Here is a 23,897-nt window from a genome sequence, read left to right as displayed (position 1 = left end):
TCCTTCTTGAGCTATCTGCTAAGATCAACTGCCTGTATGCACTATGGTAGCAGGTTTTACAGACTGCTTACCCTGAGAATTTCAGATCAGAATCTGGCCCTGGAAGAAAAATTTTGTCATTTCTTTTATTGCTATATTTATCTCCTTAGAAAAATACTTAGTGAACTGGGATAGCAAATATGTGGAGATTTCAGGGCTGATATATGGGTCCATTGCATGCCTTCCTCATATATATATGTGCCTCTTGTGTGAGTGAGAGGACTGATAGAGTAATTTGATTTAGTGCAAACATCAGAACGTCTCCAGTAGCCCTACAGAGAAGCACAGCAGAGACTCTAAACCTCAGGACAGGTAGCTGGTTTCACCACTAGGTTGCCTTCTTTGTGTGAGCTTGGGAGAGCTACTAAAGTCAAATCTTTACTGAAATCGATGGTAGCTAAGCATTTAAGCACCTTGTGGAGCTAGTCTGTGATTTTTCCATTGACGCTTTGGTTCACTATTTGCAAAATGGACATACCTGTTTTTGAAATACTGGCATTAGGCATCGTAAAGTTACTTGGTTATTATGGTAGCGGGGACCACATAAGCTGGCGTGGCTGAGTCAAAGTGGTAGTATAGGCTACTAGTGTTTTCAAAGAATAGTGCATCCTGTGTTTTGGACTTTGTTGAAGGATGGTGAGTTGCAACAAAGCCCAGAATTTTGTTGACTCAAGATTTATATTTTGTTTTTATTTAGCATTTTTTGCCCTTTCTGAGGGCTCCAGCAGCTGAAACAGCATAGTCTTGCCACACAGCAGTTTCAGCTGAGTCTGGTGTTTGAAATGGCAACACCACTAAATGTTTGTGACTTGTTTTTAGAACAGTGTTTCAGCTGCCAGTTTCCTTAAGAAAGCAAAAACAATATGTAAAGTGAGAAATGCAAATAAAGGAGAGACTTTAAAATACTTTTGGTGTTAAAAAAATAAAACTAAACCAAAAGGGTTCAGAATGCATGCTAAATTTAGCAAAATTGTTTGAAGTAATAGGAAAACGACATCTAAATAAGGACATGTGCTCCTCTGTTCTCTCTTTCTGTTCTTCCCCCCCCCGCCCTTTTTCCCAACCCACATACAAGCTCATTCATTATGTTTTCTGCTAATGAGATGTTTTAGAAAATGTTGCTTTTCCTCTGGTGAAAGAATTAGATGCCCCCAAAAGAATAGCTATCATATGGAGGGAGTGAAAGCTCCCCAATACCCTCTACTTCCTTACAAAGTGCTGAGGAAGCTGCAGTGGTAGCGTTGATTCCTCCAAGAGAAGGTAGGACTTAAGGCATCAAGGAGACGACCTCCCTTGGGGGCATGCTCCATGCATCTTGCAAAATTGTGCTCAGTGGGGACATCACTCCTGGAAAGCAGGGAAAAGGCATTTGTATGTGTGATCATGGCTGAAGAAAGTCCTGTGAGATGTGAAGAGTTCCTTATGTGCACCTAGGTGCTAGTGAGAGAATTTGTCATCCAGCAAAAGCGTGTTGGAGGGAGACCTTTAAAGTAGTTACCTTACTGATTATTTTGTAAGAAAACTCAAAACCCAAAAAAACTAATTCCTACTGGAATGGTTTTATTGAGACATATGTATATATGTGTGTGTACATATATATATTATTTTATGTTTACAAAGTAATAACTCATTGCTATTATTACTGTTGCATTATTAGGTGTTTCTGTAGGCCATCAATGCATTGACTGTTCTAACGACTACAGATTAAGACATAATTTTTGCCCCTAAAGAGAGAAGCTAATGCACAGAGAATGTACTACAGAAAAACAGGTTGAACGCTGAATAGACGAAGTAATGTTTTCCAAAGCTGCCAATTGAATGAAGAGTCTGTCTCACCAGTTTTAATAAACTCTAGGCTTTTAAATGTTACAACAGTAACACAAAAAAAATATATATATTCCTACCAGTTTAGGATAATAACAGTAGAGAAGGAAAGGTGTTGGAAACATGGTGTTAGTATATAAGAACGTATGATGTAACACCCGGGGCAGAAAGCTGTTTGGAAAGATGCTTGAAGAGCAACAGAAGCGTCGCAGGCATAGGAGCGGACTTGACCGCCCAGAGATAGAGATCAGATCTGATCCCATCACAGATTCCTCGACGCCTTTTGTTAAATTGGATGGACTCAAATCCTCAAAGGCAGTTAAACACCAAAATACCTGTGGAGATAACTTCAGTTCATGTGTAAATCCTCTGTCTTTATTTTTTTTTGTCTCCCTGCTTAATATTGCTTTTCATGTGCCTCTGCCTCCTTAACTGGCAGAAATAACTGCACCTCACTTGTTGGAAGTTGTCCGCTGTTATCCGCAAGTGCTTTTTAGTATTCATTCATTTTTGCAGTGTTGTCTTGCGTGGCCTATGTTCTTTGCTCCTGGCTGCATGACCTTTGCTATTTAGCTATTTCTAGTTGGAAGAAGTTAGCATTAGTAGGTGCTACAGATTAGTTTGAATAATTTATCTATTTTCCCAATCCCTTGCAATTTTGTGACAGCTGCACATTTTACAAGCAGCGTTTTTTATATTTTCTTTCAAATTGTAGATGAAAGTTATTGAGTATCACTGGGATAAAACGAGATCCCTGCAGGGAAAATACCTCATCAGATGATGAATCCCTGTTTCCTATTATTTTCTGAGATCTATGAGCGTAAACTAGGTTTAAACACTTTTATAGATGCTACACCAAAAAAATATTCTGAATGCGGTACTTCAAGGAAAAAAATACCTGCCTGTTTGATCTCCTCTTTTCATTGACGTGAGTCACAGAGATTTTTTTAGTTTTTAGGGAGATGAAATATGAGTCCAGTGTTGGCTAAATACATCTGTAGGTCAGTGTGGAATATAGTCAGCAGCAGTGTATTAAATGGACAAAGCATAGATTGGGAGCTTTTGCACTGTTGTGGATTTAAAAGACAACAATTCCGATGTAAAAAATATTGCTGAATCAGGAGGATGGTGGCCCACAGCATTCCTATTAAAACCTTACCAAATTTTTTTTATCTTTTCCTTTCCAAACAGTGGAATGTATCTTTCTTGTAGAAGCGAAGAATTTGCATAGGTGCAATTTTAATTGCCCTAAACGGTTATGGGGAAGTTGTGTAAAACTGCGCTCGTTGTAAAGCATGGGGAACTGTATTTGAGACAGAAATTCCAGGTCAGCTTGGTACTGGATGTGCACGTGCTCCAAAGTGTTTTTGCACAGAGGTGACCTGAGAATAGTCAGCTCTGCGTTTGTTGTGTTTTTGGCTTTTTGGTGGCTCTAACTAGTCGAACCTTTGTAGTAGGAGAAGGCCTCAGCCACAGAGGGGAGTGAGTGCCAACCTCACATTAGCCTGTAGTACACTTGTGCGCCAAACTAACATTTAAGTCTTTGAAAATCTCCTTAGCACTTGTGTAGCAGATAATACAATACTTCTGTGTAGCTACTTAAAAGTGAAGTTACTGGAGTGCCTGTCCTACTGCTGAGAGAAATCAATATGGTCCTCTGCTCTTTTCACTTAAAACCACATTAGCAAGCTGTCAGACATGATGGACTGCTCTAGCTTGACCAACTCATGAGAAGTTATTAGCTCTATTGTGTTAATAGTGCAATTTTAATCGACCAAAACCTCTTTCCTCGCCAGAAGGTTAGAATGCGTTTGGTGAGTAGAATTTAGTGTTTTACGTAAGAGTAGAAACAGCTTTCCTTCCCCCACCCCCCAAAAAACCCACTATTTTTCCTTTTTTCTTCTCTAATGTGCTCTTCCTATGCTACTCTGGGATTAAAAACTGCGACATATAGGTCCATAGAGCCCCTGATGTGGTTTCCCAGTTATACCTCCAGTGAGTGCTCCCGGTTCCTGGCTATCATCTGGGAGAGCTGAAGTACTGATCCAGTTGCTTTTAACGGCCCATTACAAGGAAACGCGTTTCAATAGCAAAGTTGGTTTCAAAACCTTCGCTGCCCTCCATGCTTCTATGTATTCGTTTAGGCTTTAACTGAAGAAATGCATTAAGCACATTGTACAGGTTATCTTTTTCTGCTCTGCTCTGCTTTAGTGTGGGGAGGTGGTTATACATTGATATATGATGAACACAAACATTAAATTCGGGCTAATGGGAAATGAGACTGGACTTGAGTTATAGTGACCGTAAAACGTGATGAGATCTGGCACTTGGTTTAATGTTGCCAAAGAGTTGCATGACCTGTAATCTAATGGCATCACATTGTACTGTGTTACATAAAGCACTAATATTTTTATGGAGTCTTAAAAAAAGCTTGGTTATTATGTTCAGCGCACGTGTATGCACAGAAACGCATCTGTGTTTATGGCTGCATGTTAAAGCAGTGAACCCCACTATTTCTGAAATTTCTTTCAGCTCAGTAATTTTTTATATCTCAGTAATACGAGAAATTAAGCAGCTGAAGTAGACAAGGCAGGCAAATTACCTTTTTTGTTTTGATTTTTCTACAGAAATTTATGGTAACGACATGAGACTAAAGGAGTTCCTCTTAGGGAATAGAAAATTGCACAGAAACATTGAAGCAAAACTTAAAGATGCAGTGTATTTTAATAATCTAGGGGAATATATCCCATACTGATATAAAAATCAGTCACATCTTGCAGCTTTTTAGCTCCTCGTCGTCAAAGTTTGGTTACAGAGCCAGCCAGAGGAGGAGGCAATAGCCTTGGAACTGCCCTTCAAAGTGCAGCAATTTCTTGAAAAACCGTTTGATCTGTCAAGGAGGTGTAGAAGCTTATGTCAGGCGCTAAAAAGATAGCAGATTCGGCTCTGACAGATCATACGAATGTAGCGAAGGTAATTGACTTAGCCAGGGGAGAAAATTCTTCCTCCCAATTATGTCAAATGCCAGACAGCCTTGCAGAGGTGGGGAGGGAAACATGCCCAAAGGACAGGACTGACGGAGTGCTTTTCTCCTAGGTGCTTTCTGGTTTATTTTATTTTATTTAAGCTTTCAAGGATAAAACAAGAAAATCAATTAGATCAACTGCATCCTTGTGTTGAGATTCCCAGACCTCGTAACTCTATTGCGCCTTCTGTGCTCCTCTAGGATTTTCTGCCTGTTCTTGTAAAGGTGCAAGCTTTGGGGAGACGCTGAGAGGCAGTGAAGTCCTAGGCTTCTTATTTTTCTGTTTGCTTTAGCTTTTGTTCTGCTTCTTTGCCGTCTCTTCATATTAGTGTGATTTTAAACCTCTTCAAAGTCAACAACTTTCTGTCACATTCTAAGTTTTTAGTGGTTGGAAGGCAAAAGCGAGAGGACTGGGCTTCTTATTTTGCTCTTTAATCCCTAGTCAGGACTGTAGTCTGTCTGATATATGAAGCTGTGCAATTTTGCATTCCAGCACCACATGATTCTTTTACAGAGATTTCCCGTCAATGGAGACCTGGCCAGAAGGGCTGTCGTGGTAGGGGTTATTGTTTGAAGAAAACCCAAATTTTCTCCGTTCCGTCTGACACCCTTTCCTCCCCTGGTGTTGGTTCTTAGTTTGTGGGTTTTTCCACTGCAACTCTTGAGAAACATTACTTCCAAGAAGTGATAAAGGCAGTAAAGGGATTGATGTAGGAAACTTTTTGCTCTACTGTATCACGGCCCTCTGAGGTTGTGATGGGCATGGCAGGCGCGTGCATGTTTGTGCAAGCACACGTTTATATCCAAAGGCTTTGCGTGTCCAGCGTGGCGGTGTCTGTAGGCCTGTTAAAATGGTGTATGTCTATATGCTATATTAAAATTCGTCTGCAGTGCGATCAGACAACCAGACTGCATTCCCTCTCTCTGGAGAGTGTTACAGCAGAACAAAGATAAGAGTCGCAAGAGTTAATGCTCTTGTAGACTAGGAAGACACGTGATTTTTTTTTTTTAAAAAAACCAAGCAGACTAGACCGTTTAATTCATCAGGACTGAGGATGGTTGCCATTAATTAGATCTGCAAAGGTGAACACCATTTGGGGCGGGGGGAGGGGGGGAGGTGAGAAGAAACTCTATCTTAAGTTTTTTCCTAGTGAAAAGTAGACTCTGTTGTCAATGACCTTTTCTTTTGTAGCACCACTCTACTATATATTGCCAGTCTTTGTGGAGTCTAAATGTTCATTGTTTCTTATGACTTTTTCAAAAGTACACAGGTAAATCTGGCTGCATTTGTGTTATTGTGGTTGGGGAGTTTTGTTGTTGCTGTTGCTTGCTTTACAAAATTTCTAGGCACACTCATCACAAGTCTCTTGTGCTAGGTGCTGTACAGTCAGAGGTGCGTGGAGGATCGGTGAGTGCCCCAAACTGTCTAAAACCAGAGGATACCTCCTTTAAAAGATATTAAATAATGTAAAAATAACAAATTGATCAGACTAGCTCCATGTTATTTCTCCTGCACTTGACTTTTCTCTTGCTAAATGTGCTCATACTATCAAAACTGTTCATTCTTCTGGCTTCTCCCTCTCATTGTAAGTGTTTCAGTCCTTTCAGTGGTAAGAATGCCTTTCAGCTTGTGTATTCTGAGTTTTTACTTATCCTTGCATCTGGTTTTGTTGCCTTATAAAGCAGATATTGATCACAGTTGCATTTGGTTAAATTTGAGGTTAGTTTACACAAGTCAGTGATGAAATTTCCTGTGACACTCTTTTGGACATCAGGCATTCATTATCTTTAAAATCAATTTTTGAGAAACTTTTTAGTCTGTTCTGACACTAAGGGTACTTTTAATAAAATAAGTCGCTTAGTATGCGTAGTTTAGATTCGGAACCGTGGTTAGTTTGTTGTTTCACATTTCTTGGAATGTGCTTTCAGTTTAGCTAAACAGCGTTCTATTTAGGGCATAATTTCATGAATTTTTTTTGTAATTCTGGCAGCAAGTGTTGTAGCACTGTAATTATGCCATAAGCATTCAATGTTTTTCCATCATTACTGGCTCTAATCCCATTTTGAGATTACAGATTTCTTGTTTGCTGTCTTGTCCCTTCAAGAGAAAGTGCAGTTCTTGAGTACTTTTGTCCACAGAAATGATTTCATAATCAGGTCCGTTCTTTGGGTTAGTTGTACATTAAAGTAGTTCCAAAAAAAGTCTGTCTTCCCCTCTGGAGTCATGATATTTGGAGTTTTTCTTACAGAAAATTCACTTTAAGAATGATGTAAGCCAACCAATATTTGTTTAGAAACAGACTTAAGTCTTGTTTACATTAAAATATTGCTGTCATTTAACTACTCTAATTTCAAAATTGGAACTAATTAAGCAAATATAAGCTAGTAGTGCTAATATACCTGAAAACAAGGCAGGACCGAGCGGATGTACTGCAGAGGTGGATACAGAGGCCAATACTGTTCCACTTCATTAAGGACCTGGGTGATGGGACACCGTGCACCTGCAAGTCTGCAGCCAATATAAAACTGGGAAGTGTGGCTGATACACCAGACGGTTGTGTCACCGTTCAGAGGGCACAGAGGAACTTCATGAAGTTCAACAAAGGGAAGTGCCAAGTCCCGTGTCTGGGCAGGAATAACCCCGGGCGTCAGTACCAGCTGGGAGCTGACCTGCTGGAAAGCAGCTCTGCGGAGAGGGACATGGCATTTCTGGTGAACAAGGCGAGCGTGAGCCAGGAATGTGCCTCATGGCAAAGAAGGTCAACAGTATCCTGGGCCGCGTTAGGAAGAGCGTTGTTGGCAGGTTGAGGGACGTGATCGTTCCCCTCATTCCCCTCTCAGTGGTGATGAGACCACATCTGGAACGCTGTGCCCCAGTGCTAGGCTCCCCAGTACAGGAGAGACCGACATACTGGAGCAAGCCCAGCAAAGGGCCACAAAGAGGATTAAGGAACTGGAGTATCCCTCACATGAGGAGAGCCTGAGAGAGCTCGGACTGTTTTGCCTGGAGAAGACTCTGGGATGATCTTATCAGTGGGTATAAATACCTGGGGGAGAGAGTAAAGAAGACTGCCAGACTCGTCTCAGTGTTGCCGAGACAGTGGGAACCAATTGAAATACAGGAAAGGCCATTAAAACACAAGAAAAGATGCTCTTACTGGATGGAGCAGGTTGCCCAGAGAGGTCTCCCATCCTTGCAGGTATTCAAAACCTGACTGGACACAGCACTAAGCAACCTGCTCTAGCTGACCTTGCTTTTTTTGGTGGGGTGGGGATGGGGAGAGTTGGACTACCTGATCTCCAGATGTTCTTTCCAATTCAACCATTCTGCAGTTTTGTGACCTTTATAGCCATCTGCTCTGACTCTGACTGACACAATTGATAGAATTTAATCAAATAATTTCAGCCTTAACATATGTAAAATATATATAAAAGGGAGAGAGTGCACTTCCTTCAAATTGAGGACTCCTAAACCAGAATCTAGTTAGAAAATGCCTCTTTGTCCGCAGGCTACGTTTATCTTCTTGGTTACTTTTTGCAGGGGTCTCAGTGGTAGTCTGTGGAGATAGTCCACCGGTTTCTAAACTGTAACTTAGACACCGTGAGGCTTGAGTCACCATCAATTGTGGGCTTGCTAATGTGAAATCAGTGGAGATGCATTTGTGTAAAGCATGAGTAATACAACTGTGAGTCAGCCTGAGGTTTTGAAGAGAGAATCTAGTTTTAAATTAGCTTTTTGTTCCTATATCACACTCTTGGTTATATACTTCCCCAACTGAGTTTAAACATTCCAGGAAGAAACAAGCACTGAAATAAAAAGATGCATCTGCTTGTAAAATAGGAGCAAACTGTCGTATTGTCCTGCTGGTCTCAGGGAGGTGGTCAAGCTCCCACGCTCTCCCTTTTCCACTCTTCGAGATGGATTACTGGGCTAGAGGGACCACTGGTCAGACCCAGTACTGTTTTTCTTATGCTCTTAAGCACTTTTCTCTGGTTCTCATTCAGGGTATGATACTGAACTTGGATAAAGCCAACCAGGTAATTAATCCAGTTGTCTTGTCAGTAGCAAAATGAATGGTATTTTCTTCTTAGTAGCAAAACCTGACAGTGTGTGTTTGTGCCTTTGATTTTTATAGTATTCTGATGTGATAAGTTAATCTTGATGAAACACTAACAGGTCTTTCCTTGAGATCTGTGTTCAGCTCTGAACATAAAAGGAAGAAGGGAAAAATGTGATTGAATATGTGCTTCTTCTGATAATTTCAGTCAACAATTAGTTTGTTTTTCAAAGCTGCTGTTTGGGACATGGTATTGGAACAGGATATTGGCAAAGGACTTCATTAGTTTTCACCAAAAATTAATATGCCTGTCTACTTTTTCACTATGAGGCTAGTTCTGCTTTCCAGGTCAGTAATAAACTGCTGGCTTGCTTTTCAAAACTACTTTGTCAGTGTATCTGCTTGTGTGTCTTTATCCTTCCAGTTGCTGCTTTAGAAGATGTGGGAAGGAGAGGAATACGTGTACCCTGAAGGTTGCTGTAAAATAGCCCTTCCTCAAGTAATACTCAATGAACGAAGCATTTCCATGCACCTAAAACTTTTTCTCAAAGAAAAGTCTTGAAAAGCTAAAATAATGGTAAATATTCTGTAGTCTAACTCTTGCAAGGGACTGAATAGGCTGGCCTTGATCCAGGAAGGCACTTAACAATGTGCTTAACTTTAAGCACATTGAATATTCTTACTGGCAAGAGTGAAAAATCAATGAGACTGCTCACATGCTTAAAATAAGACATGTGCTTAAGTGTCTTTCTGGATCCCAGCCAGAGCGCTCAGCCTGTGAGATGTGCTGAATTCTAATTGTGGGCAAAAGCTAGCAATGTTTCATTTTGCTTGTCTTGTGTGTTTCTAAAGAATTCATTGATATTGTCTGTGTTTATTTTAATTGGCCTCCATTTCCCATCTAAGCCCTACCAACTCCAAAGCTTTGGGAGTAAAATAGATGTGCAACTCTGGGTTGTCACACAGCTTGTCAGGCATAGTACTTAGACCGTATATATTGGTACAGAGCAGGAACTGAACTTCAGAAAAGCTGGGAAAAGATGAGGTGAAACATGATTGTTTTCTTTGGTAGCCAAGGTTTTAATATAGAAGGAACATGAAGAGGAGAGAAGAGAAGGGCTGGTGACACATTGCACCTTTTCAGTTAACATAGTTGCTTCTTAGGAAACATTAAAGAATGCAGACAGATGCATTAATAATCTGCTGGCAGCGGCTATAGCCTTGGCAAGTCGGTTTTCCTACCTACTATTGATTTTTCTCAATCTCAGACAGCAATTTGCAATGGGTGGCTTGCTCCTTTGCTCTCAAATGGGCAGTCAGATGAGTCGTCACAGCCAAAATAATTTTTACTTTCGACCCGCTCCCTCCTCTTTCTTCAACAGCATCTTTTGCTGCTTAGATGACAATTTCCACTGCTGACAACTGTGAATGATAAAATAGACTATATTTAAACACAAAGAGGCTGCGTGGCTGGAGGTGCAGAACAGCCCACCGCAACGCGCTGGAGCTCTTCGCTGGCACAAGTTGCGCATGCAGAACCGAATCCTCGAGTGCTGCAAAGCCGGTAACTCACTGGCTGGCAAACGCAAAGGCAATGGGAGACGCAACGATCTGGAAGAAATCTTTGCTGCCAGTTCTGACTTATTTGTCTAAGAGGATAGCATGTTGTTTTTCCCCCCACTTCTGTTTTCCAGCATCTAGGTGTTGCTCGTCTTTCACTTTTTCTTTCCTTGTTTAAAGCTTCCTCCTTAGGTCTCACGTTGGCATTTGCTTTCTTCTTTATCCGGGTTTCTAGAGCTCGTAGTAAATTCTTCATCTACTGCCATTCAGTTGTGGTCGCTGATATTTCATCGCTCACCTCTTTTACTAGGAACTAAACTTTCTATTTCCTGATTTTAATTTGATTTAGACTAGACGAGAGAGAAATTGAAAGAAGGAGTAGATGGAAAGAGAAAGGGAAGGTAGTGACTAGAGTAGAAGGAAAGCAAACGTAAGCATTTTTCAAAGGTTAAATATGTAAAAACAGAAGAAAGCAATTATACCGTAGATGATTTGTATATAGTTATAGACAGTAGTATCTCTTGAAAAAGCTGCTTTGCGAATGAGCATCTGCGTTGGTTCTTGGGAGACCCCCTCCACAGTGTCTCCCGAGCAGGTTGAATGGGTTTTGGTTGAATGGGTTTTGGTTATAGCTTGCTGGGTTTCCATGCTGCAGATGTGTGCTTGCTGTAGTCCTCAAGTTTGGTTTCAAGCTGTCTTTCAAGGTTACTAGTTGTGTCTGTTTTTCTTGTGTATTTCTCCTAATGACCATGTCTTTGGAGTATACCTTTTTTTTATTTAAATACAAATTTAATAGAGCCATTTGTCACATACAGAATTTCACTTGAATTGGACAAAATGTGATTAAAAGTTCAAGTTTAAAAGGTTTACTTGAACGGATAGCCAACACTCTTTTTAAACAGTGAAGTGATCTGCACTTAAGATGTCTGAGCAGATATTAGAAAAGCCAAGGAAAAAACATTTTAAAGCAAAAGAAAAAGAAGAAGAAAAAAGTTAATTCATTCTTCTAGTTATAATTCTGGTTATCAAGCTTAAATCTGGGCCTGTGAGTGTCTGTGTTTGCAGGTGTCTCCAACGTGAAGAGCCTTCTGCCACCTAGTGTTAATGTGCGTTCTGTCCTCAGCAGGGCACCACGAGATAATTTAATAAGTGCCATTATTTATTAATCATACCAGGTTAGTGTCTCTGCCCGGCTCCCCCATTGCCAGGTGCTCTCTGAGACCATTTAAAGATGCCGCTTCTGCATCAGAGGCTTTCAGAATCAATTCAATCAATATGGACAATCTCTCTAGATGCATTTATTGAGGATGCAGTTTGCAAGGTGGGTCAAATTGTTATGCAAATAATCCATGGGGAATTTCAGTAATTCTGAATGTTGCTCTGGCGTAATAACTTTGTTAGCACTTTACTCCTCCAGGTGAAACTAATGCATTCAGCCTACGCAGCACACTGCGTGTCCTCCTGCTGCTTCAGGAAATTGCATTAGATTGAAAGTAGCTGCAGAGAATAGAAATTAATTCAACAGAAATTATATAAAATAAAAAGTGGTTCCTTTAAACATTTAATTTGTTGTCCTCTTAGAAGAGTAAAATAAAAATCTCCCATCATCACTGCTTTTTCCCCCTCTAGAAATTCCACCAGCGCACAATAGAGAAGGCCAATAAAATCCAGAGAATTACACCCAGATTTCACAATAGAAACATCAAACTGTTAAAATAGAAAAACAGGCTTAATGATGCTTTATGCTTAAGCCAAAGAATGATAGCTCCTACCATATGTTGACAGAGAGGAGGAAACTGTTTTGAACTGAAGGATTTTTCTTTTTTTTTTTTTTCTTCCTTATAAGAGTCATTTCCAGGACACAGAGCAACTCTTCCCCCTTCTCCCTCCTGTTCCTGCGAGCTGCCTTTGCTGGGTGATACTGGCTGGGGCTTACTGGTCCCTTCGCAGGTTGCCATTGGAGAGAGCTCAGCCAAAAAGCTGCATGTGACTTACACAGATCCTTCTAATTCCCATCCTACGAGGGGTTTTGAGGATAACCCCTTGCTCCTGCCTTCCTCCCTCTTCTTCCTCCCGCCCCCACGAGCAGCAAACGCCAGCATGGCTGAGAGCTGTAAACTTGATCCTCAGCATCGAGCCGAAACGCTGACCTCGGCAGCAGCGCTCGGCACCTGGGGACGTGGAGGGCCTGATGCATCCGAGCCTTAATCAGCTGTGATACCAGGCAGGCTGTTTTTTTCACCTTGTTTTGACCTGAACGTTCTCATCTTCTTTAAATAGTATCATTCAAACTGCAGTCTTTTTGCTTTCAACATTTATGTTCTTCAAATACTGCCTAAAGAAAATAACTTTGAGTTCTTTTTAACTTGCTGCGGAGCTTGTAGTCGTTCATCCAAGATAATTATTGGGTTTGGCTGCTTACTTATCTGATCAGTATCAGAGGTTAGAAAAACTCCTCTAGAAATTCACATGCATTTTTTGCTATTTGTTTGAGTCATATTAAACTGGAATTACCATACAGCGTGGATTAATCCCTGCTCCGTATCAGCACGGAAGCTGCCGCGCCACAGTGCTAATGGAACAAACCCGCTGACCCGGGGGGGCAGCATTTTGCAAAGCTCAGGTCGTGCACGTTTTCTTTTTCTCTTTGTTCAAGTGATGTTTTTTTTCCATCAGAGGTGACTTGGAGGTAAATGTGGGGTAAATGTGTTTTCCTGTGTCATTTTCTTGCACTCTGCCCTTTACGGGGGCAGAAGATGGTTTTTTTTCCCCTTCAACTCCAACCTCATCTCCTCTTTCATGCTAAGAGTGGTGGCCCACCATAGCATTTCAACACAGTGAGATAGGACAGATAAATTCGGGAGGTAAACTGGGGGAAGGTGTAGGGGGAAGGAGGTTACTGACCTCCATCAGCCTCTGGTTCCCCTCCTTCCCCTGTTGCAAAGCTGGCAGCTCTCGCTTTTCTTAGGATCCACAATCTTGTACGCTGGCCCGTGGCAGCGGACGGGGTCGCGCTCGTGCCGGGTGGCCAAGGGCGAAAGGGGCAGGGACGCGCGTGGGCACCCGCCCGCCGGCCTCTCCCTCCCTGCACCCTGCAGTGCCCGTGCCTGGCGCCTCTGCCCTCCCCTGCCGGCACGGGAGTGCAGCCCTCCGAAGTGGGAAAGTGCTGCCTGTCCAAGTCTCGGCCTTGGCCCTCGTCGGACCGAGTTCTTGCTATTAATGCCAATAATGATCATAATCAAAAAATAGCAGCGTTCGTGTAAGATTTTTTTTTTCTCAAGTTTTCTATTTTTACTCAGATTTCTACTTGGGGCGGGAGCTGCTGGAGCCGTTCAGTCCTTCCGCGTGGTCAGAAATGCCTCTTCTCTGCCCGCAGCGAGCTGTCCTCTGCTCTGGACTTGTGGTAAAGCGCTTCAGTGTCTTTGTGGTCTGTTGCCACAGAACTGCATATCCAGCAAAACGTAGTGCATGACGGGGGGGAAAGAGTCTCTGTGCGTCTCCGTCCCCTTTCTGGAGGCGTCGTGGGCTGAGTGCTCCATGCGGAAAGGGCTCCGTTTTCTCCAGAGCTGCATAATTTACTTGCAAGCCGGCTCAAGAGGAATCTCTTTCATGTAACTTGCTCAAAGACCTGGTTCATCAGTATGGATTCCTTGCTGCGCTCTGGAGGATTTATGGTACACGGTGGGGTGCAAGGAAGTTGGAGAATAAAGCAGAGTGAGGAACAGTGGGGAATTTTTATCCTAAAAGAAGAATTCATGTGCCCCGAAAGAACTTTCTTCCAGAATAAAAGGTGTGTTTTTGCTTTATGTCTACAGGAAGGTGATTGTATTCCAGGAGCTGAACCCATGAAAATATTCCCCAGGCAGTGACAAAGGACATACTAGTGTCTTTAAGACTGAACTTGCCTTGTCTTAAAAAAAAATTAAAAAATAAAAAAAAAGACAAGTCTAAGTCTGTGAAAGCAATCCTTACTCAGGTAGAAAGATATGGTACCATGGTTACCTTCCTCTGAGGAGCATAATATTTAAATATATTCTTCTGGTGAGCTCTGTCCTAAACGTAGTGTGCAAGAGGAAGCACCAAGTTGGAGGGCAAGAAGAATAATGAAAAATCTGAAGATCAAGCCCATGCCAAAGCGCTTCCACCACATGGTGCAGAGAGCCACTCTGCAAAAACGATGGCTTAATGGTCATTTCTAGTCGTTGAAAAAGAGCTGTGAAATCCTAGCTGAGGAAAGGCCCTTGCGCTCAATGACATTCTTTTCAGGGTCGAGCGCAAGCGGAGCCCGATTTAGTCCTAGACTAAATGTCGCCGCCGTTCTGCAGCCCTCCAACGCGTACGGGACCGGGGCGCTGCGGCGCGGGCGCTTTGCTGGATCCCGGCTAGGACGGCGGCGTCCTGGTTCCGCAGCGAGGCTGCCCGCGGGCGCCAGAGCCGCCCGCTCGCGGTCGCTTCGGCAGCTCCTGCGATTTACTGCGTCTGGAAGTCGGGACGTGGAAAGGCGAGCGAGGCAGGACGCCGCTGCTGCGGCGCGGCCGGGTGCCGAGAGGACAGACAGCTGGCCGGTGACCTCGAGGAGATGACAGATGGTGGGCCAGGTGCGCCGCGCGTCCGCGGGCGCCTCGCGCCGCGGAAGTGCCTCGCGCCGGAGGAAGGCTTCCCGCGAGCGAGATTACCGTTTCTAGAAATAAACGTTAACCTTTTGTTACCGGTTAAGCATGCGGGGATAATTAATTCCAGCAGCTATTTGGGAAAGAGTTGAAGCAACAATCCTTGGAGTTTGAAGGTGGAGGGAGGGGGGGGGGAAGAAAAAAGGCCCCCATCCAAACGGTAGCGGTCCTGCGCGTTTCGGAGACGGCGTCCGGGTTGCCCGGAGGAACGCGGGGCGCCGGGGAGCAGCGAGCCGCAGACGCTTCGCCCGGCGTAGTCGACACTGGTTCTCGACTGACCTCTACGGAGCCATTAAAAACGGGGAGGCAAGTGGGATGTGAGCTTGGGAATAACCGCCGTCGAGGTTTCTGCGCGCCTTCCGGGGGGCCGTGCCCGCTCGCCGCCGCGGGGACGGAGCTCCTTCGCGAGCAGCTGGACTCTCGGGGATTGCGGTGTACGCCGGGCGCTTCGGTGTTTTAACTCCAGCAGTGCGACCTCTACCACCGCTTTAGCTTTGGAAAGTGCTTTTAAGATTTCTTGCGTTAGCAAAAATAACTGAATCTGCTGCGAAGACGGGAATGGCTGCACGCTTGCACTGCTGCTTACGTTTTCTAGGATTAAAACTGAGTTACAGCCTGAAGTGGTGCTCTCCAGGCGAATGTTAGGGGAACTTGATTAAATGTAGTATTTGATTATTAGCCAAGTAAATACGCAGACACCCACAGTGAATCCAGCGCTCACGTGAAGCGTGAAACGTCTCTCTCAAACGTGCTCTGGATTTGCACATGTGAATTCTTGCTGAATGTAAATCTCTAGGTTGCATAATTCCTCAGTGGGAAAAAAGGTTTATTTGACTGGTTAACATTTTTAGCATATTGCCTACAGGTTTAGGTGGATTTGCAGTTCCATCGAAGATGGGAGTCAGTCTGTGCATATCAGCTAGAGGGGCTGTGTGCTCCAAATTCATAGCTCACACCACATGAAATAATTATATCAAGCTTGTAGCCTTATGGATAAGACCATGCGGTGGGACTGGAGGTGTCCAAAAATAGCTGCGAGGGCAGGATCTACAGAAACCTCTGTTCTGCTGGAGACCAGGTACTGCCTAAAATTTTTCCTCCTTTCAGTCTTTTTGTAGTAGAAGAGATCTTTTTGGTTTTTGCATGATGCATTTACTCGCTAGCACTGAAGATCTATCCTAAGATTAGGTGTCACAAGAAAATTTTCTTCTATTCCATCCCCCAGTATGGCAGCCTTTTAGGCAAAAGGTTTGGTGTCTGAAGTCTGCATTTCCTGACAAAAAGAGGAGACTTTCAGGAAAAGTAATGTGGGAAAATTTGATTCTCTTTCCCCCTGCCCAATTCCCCTCTGCTTTCATGTCTTGAAGTGTGGTGAGGATGCCTTCTTCGACTTTGTCTTCGAATTTAAAGATACTTCTACTGCAGGAGACACAGCCGTACTCACCAATGTCATAGGTAATTTGTAATAAAATCTCCGATATAGGTAATTAGATATCTCTTATGATTTCTGTATGTATTTTGCCATTAGAAGAGGGAACAGTTTATGTGAAACATCAGATAAAAGTGCCTTGGTTTTTATGTTAAACGCTACAGAGATTTTTTTTTTATGGGCTGCTGCAGTAGCTGTACCAAAGTGAGTACCGAAGCTGCTGGGTTGGGGTGGGAGCAAGGAGCTCCGAGAGCCTGCCGTGCTGACGCTGCCCGCGGCCGCTCTTGCAGCGAGGTAGGGGGTCTGAAACGCTCGCCCTTCGACCAAAGGGAGGAAAGGAATGGGACAAGAGAGGGAAAAATAACTCAGCATCCTCAAACTGCTTTCTGCCTTTGGAGTCGAAATAGGCTTTCTCAGAGAACAGCTGTTTCGTGGCTATACTACTTTTCTGCATTTTCCTTTTTTGCTCTTTCGGTGTCCGGCAGCAGGTCTCTTGTGCTGCTCCATGTCAGCAGAGGTGTGCTGCGGCAGATCTGTTTCCTTTTGTTTTTAAAAAGGGCTTTGTTTTATTGCACACAGTTTGTACGTTTTGTCCAGAGAGAGACTCACGGCAATTGAAGCAAATCACTGTATGGAAAAAAAAAACATATGGAGGAGGCTGAAAGAAATCAATACAGGTCCTAGACTTTTTTTAATGATTTGAGGTGTTGGATTTTTTGGCTCCTCTGCTAGGAACAGTTATTTTTGGTAGAACAGAGTTCTTCATTTAGGACTTCTATTTCTTGGTTTTATGTCTTCTAGGAGCAGCAAACTCATACTCTCAGTTCGGAAGCTTTTTCTTTCATCTGTGTTACAATGCTCTAAATAGAGACCCATTAGAGGCAGTAGGCATCTGATTTGAGTTTATTGAAAGATGAGGACTTTAACTTTTCCTTTTTTATAGAAGTTAGTTGGAGGGTTTCCATCTGAAGCAGAGGGGGAAAAAACTCACTTTTTAACTCACTTTTTGATGCATGTCTCTGTATATCTCCGGCTAGTCATCTTTGGCTTTAGATATAGGTATGTTTGTTTACAAATCAATTCAAGTGAGCGCCTTGAAATACCAGCAAAGGTGAAGTTTGCTGGAACCGGATGGTTTTTCATAAGAAACAGTACTTTCAGGAGTAAATTCTGGCAACTTCAGCCCACAAGCAGAAGAATCGCTGCTGCCTGTTCTGTGTTTGAGGCATAGATGGTAGAAGTGTGGCTTCTGCACCTGACCACATGCTGGTTTGACGGGGAAGAGCTCCAGACATGACTCTCTGAAGCACAAGTAAGTGAGAGGTCTGCAGCTACCTCTTGGGACAGGACTATATTAAATGAGCTGAGCGAATTCACGGCATGGAAGAGGCAATGTCCATAATACTTCTTGCATTGCGCTGGGGTCTAGCAGTAATCTGATGCATTGGTGAGCTATTTCAGCTCACTAAGCCCTCAGGAAACCAGGCTGAAATAAATAAGTAAAAGCTGGCCTTACTGAGCTGACTGTGTTATCAAAGGGATCAGGTGAGCATCAGGGCTGGCAAAAGGGAAGGATGAAGCCATGTTGCAGGGAGAGACTGCCCCTTTCAGCAAGGATATTTTTTTGATTCTCTCCTTATCCATACCCTCCTGGGGGAGAGGGAGATGACCTGGGTTTGGGATGGAAGATAAGGTCTGCGCCAGCTGCACTGAACCGGTGGTCTCGTTGTCTGCGGGTGGGATGGAAGGCGTGCTGGGGCTTTCAGTTTGAAGGGTGGTGTTTATTGTAGCTCTCGGTCTTCTGCAAATTATATCTGTAAGCAAAACACTCTTGGGGTATTTATTGACTTTACCTTGTGCGACTGCTGCATGGGCTCCATTTGGTCTTGTCCTGCTGCAAGGCTAATGGGCAACATGTCTGGTTACAAATATTTCGTTTTCTGTCTGCTATGTGATCTGTCAGGTTGGACCCTCAGCAGTTTTTTGATGCTCACACTGATTGCTGCAAGTGTGTACTCAGGGCTATCCAGAGACACCTAAAAGGGAGTGAAAAAAAGAGCAAAACAAAAGACCCCCCCCATAGCTGCTGCAGTCAGTAGCAGCCTGCCCGTTGGCCAGTGCTTGCAGCAACCCCTGTATCGCACTAATTCTTTGCCCATTTCATTGACTTCCTGGTCACTTTTAAATGGAATAATTCAAATTGTTGAGTCACATTTAAGAACCAAAATGACCTCTTGAGACAGCCACAGGCCCGATCCTTTCCAGGGAAAAGACGTTTTTCAATACAACTCAAAAATCAGGTTTCTCTCGTTTAGTCCTTGGTGTCCTGGAGGGCCAAGAAGAGAAGAAACTGAGCCCTGCTACTATAAGGCTGGGAGCCGTGACCTGGGGCCCTGGTACGAGGCCCAAGCATCTTCTACAACAGTAGACCAAAGGCTGTAGAAGGTACCACGTTGGGCTTATGCAGCTCCTTCGTTAAATTTATAGTTGGGTTAAAGTCGCATAATATGTTGCAACGGGCTATGCTGGCCGGTGGCCAAGCAGCAGTTTCCGACACCAATGATAACTTGTTTGTTTGTTTTTGAAGATCTGATTATGATGGTAGTGCCCAAAGAGCATCTGTTAAAAGTAGATGAAAAGACTGCTTTTTGACTTTGGAGGACTGCGTGGAGCTCACAGCTGGGCTGTGGAAGGATGTATTGCTATTCTGGGCACTCTTCCTTCGGGTACTGGCTCCGTGGTGCGTTTTTGTCTCCACTTAGACGTTAAAGTCTCTGAGATGGGGATGTATTTGAATAACACCGAGCAAAGGCCTGTTGCTGAATGAATTTCCCAGGGCTATTTAATGAAGAACAACAATGAACTTGGCTCATTTATAAACAAATTCTGCTTCGGCTGCGTGGACTGGTTCAAACAAAACAGAGTTGCTTGGAGCTTGATTTTTACCTGCTCAGGGATTCAGAGTAACCCAGGCTACACGCTCCTCGGAGGAGAACAGACCAGAGAAAACCCAGTTTTTTATGAGTCTTATTTCTAGATAAGCACGCATCTTTCATCTGATAAGACCAGGTCTCTGCAAAGATACTTGCATAACGCACTGGTAGCTTATCTTGGAGACCTGGTAAAGCTGATGAAAATATTGTCCTCAGAAAGGTTCAGGAATGCAGTGCGTGCTGCTGCGTTACTGATGTTTTACGCAGTTTTCCAGACTGGAGTGTTTTGCTTGCTTTCGTGCACCCAATATTTATTATTTGAATGATGAATCTGGAGTCTTTCCCAGATCTAATGTCTGCGCCCTTACTTTGTGTCTCGGATACTGAGGATCATCGGACAAGCAGCAAATCTGTTCAGCCGAGCAGAGTTCTTACCTTTCTTTTTCACGTCAAATGGCTTGAGAGATTTTTCTTTCCTTAACCCCCATAAAATATCTAACCAATCGGAAATGATTTTGATCTGTACGCCAAATACCCCGTCCTGCCTCGCTGGAAATACCAGGGCGAGCGCGTTTGCCTGGGGCCGGTGGAGGCCCCGGGAGGCTGCATCTTCACGTGGTGCGGAGAAACGAGGGGTCGGGAGCGAAGCCCCCGAAGGCTCGCGAAGAACAAAACACGACGTGTTGTAAGTGAGGCGGAAGGTTAGCGGGGAAGGTGGCCGTGCGGCGGCGGCTGCGAGGGCGGGGGGCCGCGCTGGGCGCCGAGCGTGGGCGGCCCGGCGAGCGGGGAGGGCGAGAGCCTGCTGGGGCGAGCACGCGGCTCCAGCCTTGGTCAACACCCAGCGTGCAAGCTTTTTTTTTTTTTTTCCTTCTTTTTTTTCTTTTTTACCTTAATGTTTAGTCTGCCCTCAGTAAAAATAAGATACATTTAAAAAAAAAAAGGAAAAATGTACACCAGAAAAAGCAAACCTCTTTTTCCTGGTTTCTGCTTATAAGATTTACAGGTACTTAAAATAAACCTATGAAAAACAGACCTGGTGTGCAGGAATTTGCTAACTAGTCAGAGCAATTACGTCCAGGTTCCACCACCTAACTGAGCTCGGCTTTTGGAAACGAGGCTTGGCAAGCGCTTCTTCCTGGTGCTGTTCGAAAGGTGGACGTGAGAAGATGTGCTGACCTCCGCCAGGAACGCAGCTCGGAGAGCCCCGGCGTGACGGGCACGGCCCGGCGCGGGCGCAGCAGCCGGCGAAGCGCTCGCTTCTCCTTGCGTGGCTTCGGCGGGGCAGGTCCCTTGCAGCCGCCTCGTGCCCCGTCGCAGTTAAAGGGGTCGGGAACGTCAAGCGTAGATACTCGACGTGAAAATGAAGACCTCGCTTGGGAGCCGGCAGCGTGTAGGAAGTAGAATTGATGCAAGTTGCCGTAGTAAAAGTTGTTCTGAACCTTTTTGTCAATGGGTTTGTGCTGCTTCGGAGCACCAATGAGCATAAATGCCGTAATATCTGTAAATCAGAGCTTCCTATGGCAGTAATGCCCCAATTATAGGTGACCTAAAGAGAGGGAAGCAATAGATTCTGCCTCTCTCCTCCCTCTTTTACTGATGTGTAAGAAAAATAAAATAGGGAAGGGGGGGGAGAAAAAAAAGCACAGCCTACCTTGGTTAACATAAAAAAAACAATGTAAAGCAGTCCTCTGTTTTCTCTGGACTGCTCCATGGGTGACTGGAAAAATGAAGTTTGTGCAATGAACTAAACATGGTACAAGTAAAACCTGATGGAGATGGGAAGTGATGGGAAGTGACTTTATGAGACCATATAGTTTGGAGGAGGGAGAAAGTTTCACACCAGCATTTTCAAGGAAATTATTTGTTACAGGCAGTATCCCTTTATCGCTCCTGGCTGGGGGGAAAGGAGCTCCCGTTTCCCACAGCAGTTGTAAAAGGCTTTTGGGAAGGATGAAATTTTCTTCCTAAAACACGAAGGGACGAGTAACAAGACTGTTCCTATTAGATGTTTTTTTTTCCTATTTTATTTTTTATTAAATGTGTTCTCTCATAAAACAGAAGCGCTCCTCAGACCGTCCTCCCTTAAAAATTAAAACAGGGCGCCAGCTTCGCCTCCGGGTTTGTAGACTCTCTTTGGACCGATGACCGCTGGGAGGGCAGCGGTACCCTGGCGCCCGCGCCGGCGCTGCCCGGAGCTGGTCCTCGGCGGGGAGGAGCCTGCTCCAGCACGAGCGGACCCAAAGCACAGGGCTCACCTCGACCGGCCTGGAGGAGGCAAATTCCAACTCTTAGCTTCAGCATCTTACCAACAATAACTCAGTTAGAGATGTTGGTCATGTCTGTGCATTATGGTTATTAGCTGCAAGAAATACAGTTTTAAAACTGTGATTAATCATTTCTAAGTAACCTTTTTTTTAACACATTTATGGCATCAATGGGTATGACTGTTTATTATGTTTTACCTCTAAAATCTGACCTGTTTTATATACTCTTTATGGAAACAATGTATGGTCATAAATTAAAAGATGCAACTGTTTTGGATATTTTACTGGTGGTCCTGTATTTTCCTGCCAGAAGTGCAGATGTTTTAGGTTTCTCAGGATAACATTATAAAAGGCTGTGTGCGTTTTGCAAGTTTATGCTTGAATTGCCAAGCCAGAGGTGGAATGACTCAACCTTCCCAGGAGCAACATGTACCAAGTGATGAATCAAAACAGCTAGTTGAAGCTCAGTGGCTTACATTACAACTGTGAAAAGCAGGTCTCATTTATGATATTTTATCTGGTGTTTAACATTTGAGACGGTCACTTTGCTCATGTTAGGCTACAGCCTATGTCTGTCTTGTATTTGACGGGTTCTTGGTGCAAACCTCTAGCTGAGAATTTGCTGTCACATCTGTCTTATGTGGGATGCAAGAACTACAGAGTTACTGCATTGAATGAAAGCGTTCAAAGCCCGCTGAGCCTTCAGCGGGAGTTCTCAGTGTGCTCGATGGCTGCGTTTGAGCTCTCCGAAAGGGGCTGAGGAAGGCCCAGAGCTTGAGGAAGTACCAACAGATGTGGCATGTTTCAACTTTAGGTCATTAGTTCAGGTTTGGTCTGGGTGGTTTGGTGTAAAATTAGATGCCTCTGCAAAATGATGCTGCTGCTTAATTAATGGCAAAGCTTTTAGGCTTCATTAGCCAGCACGCTGATGATAGCCCCACACTGATGTAATTTCCTGGTGTCAGTGGACTTGCTCTGGATATCGATCAGCCTGAGAGCAGGAAGTTCAGCTCTGCCGTCATCAGAACAACCAGCACAACTGGCCTTCGGGAGTTCACAGCATTAACTGGGCAGAGCTGAAACCCTTGGATTTCTCTGGGGGGTGCAGGAAAGCTTGTACGGTTGTCATCTTCAGAGGTGGGGAATGGGCAAGCGTAGAAGGAGCTACAACATGATGGGGGGCAAAAATGCAAACACCCCCTAACACTCAGTAAGCACAGAAAACACAGACCAGTGAGCGTACTTTATTGTGTACAGCGCGCTCCAGAGAGAGAGCTCTTGTAGTACCCTGGATGTGCAGCTTGTCTGAAGGGGCCTCAGTGTTGTCACTCGTTTTTTGAATTAATGGAAGCTTTAGTCTGAAACATTCATTAGACTTAAGCTGCTTGCTGCTAAAAGTTTAATCTGTCTTTCCGTTCTCCCCCCAGAGCAGCCTCAATCTTACTGTACTGTGAACTATGCAGGTGTTGGACATGTTTGTTTCTGTGCTAAAGTAAGCGCTTCTCCTTGGTTTTAGGTATCTCAACCACGTTCGAGCTGCCTCTCCGCAGGATCTTGCTGGGGGCTACACCTCCTCTCTCGCTTGTCACCGGGCCCTACAGGATGCTTTCAGTGGTCTTTTCTGGCACCCCAGTTAGTCGCTGTACATCAACCCGTGATGAAGGGACGCTGAATGGTGTGAAAAGTCGAACCAGCGAAGGTGGGGTAAAATTGCTGCCGTCTGCACAACGGTTAAGCTGCACTCACTCTTCTGTAAAACCAGCTGTGTTTAAGTTTCAACGGGGGGGGGGGGGGGGAAGTCTGCACAAGAACTTTGTAAAATGGTAGATACATTTTTGTGGAGGGGGAAACTCGTTAGTCATGTGGCACTTTGCTGAGGGAGGCTGAAGCAATAAGCCACATCTAATGGAAGATGTGAATAACTCAGCTGTGTATGTTTGAGGTTTAAAGAAATACACTTGTAAATTTTTTTTAAATAAAGCCAGACTTTTTTTTTTTTTTATTAAAGTCTGTGGTTTTAGTCTTATTGCAGGGTTTTATTTGCACAAGCATTTAAATGCCATTTTGATTATAACATTTAGTGTCAATATTCAAG

General features: G+C 44.0%; 1 protein-coding gene across 2 annotated transcripts in view; it reads left to right on the top strand.

The window, feature by feature from the left end:
• The window catches only part of MNAT1 (MNAT1 component of CDK activating kinase), a 122,564-nt gene extending 98,983 nt beyond the window's left edge, over nt 1-23,581 (top strand). The window contains exon 8 of one of the 2 annotated variants that reach the window (XM_062577342.1): nt 23,319-23,581. In XM_062577342.1, coding sequence (XP_062433326.1) covers nt 23,319-23,439 — 121 coding nt within the window. In that variant the 3' untranslated portion in view covers nt 23,440-23,581. The remainder of the gene's footprint in view (nt 1-23,318) is intronic. The other variant, XM_062577343.1, reaches the window with a different exon arrangement.
• The last annotated feature ends 316 nt before the right edge of the window (nt 23,582-23,897 follow it).

The sequence above is a fragment of the Rhea pennata genome, chromosome 5 (assembly GCF_028389875.1).
Source record: "Rhea pennata isolate bPtePen1 chromosome 5, bPtePen1.pri, whole genome shotgun sequence".
Classification (NCBI taxonomy): Eukaryota; Metazoa; Chordata; class Aves; order Rheiformes; family Rheidae; genus Rhea; species Rhea pennata.
Note: the sequence above shows the minus strand (reverse complement) of the source record. Positions and strands in the feature narration are given on the sequence as shown.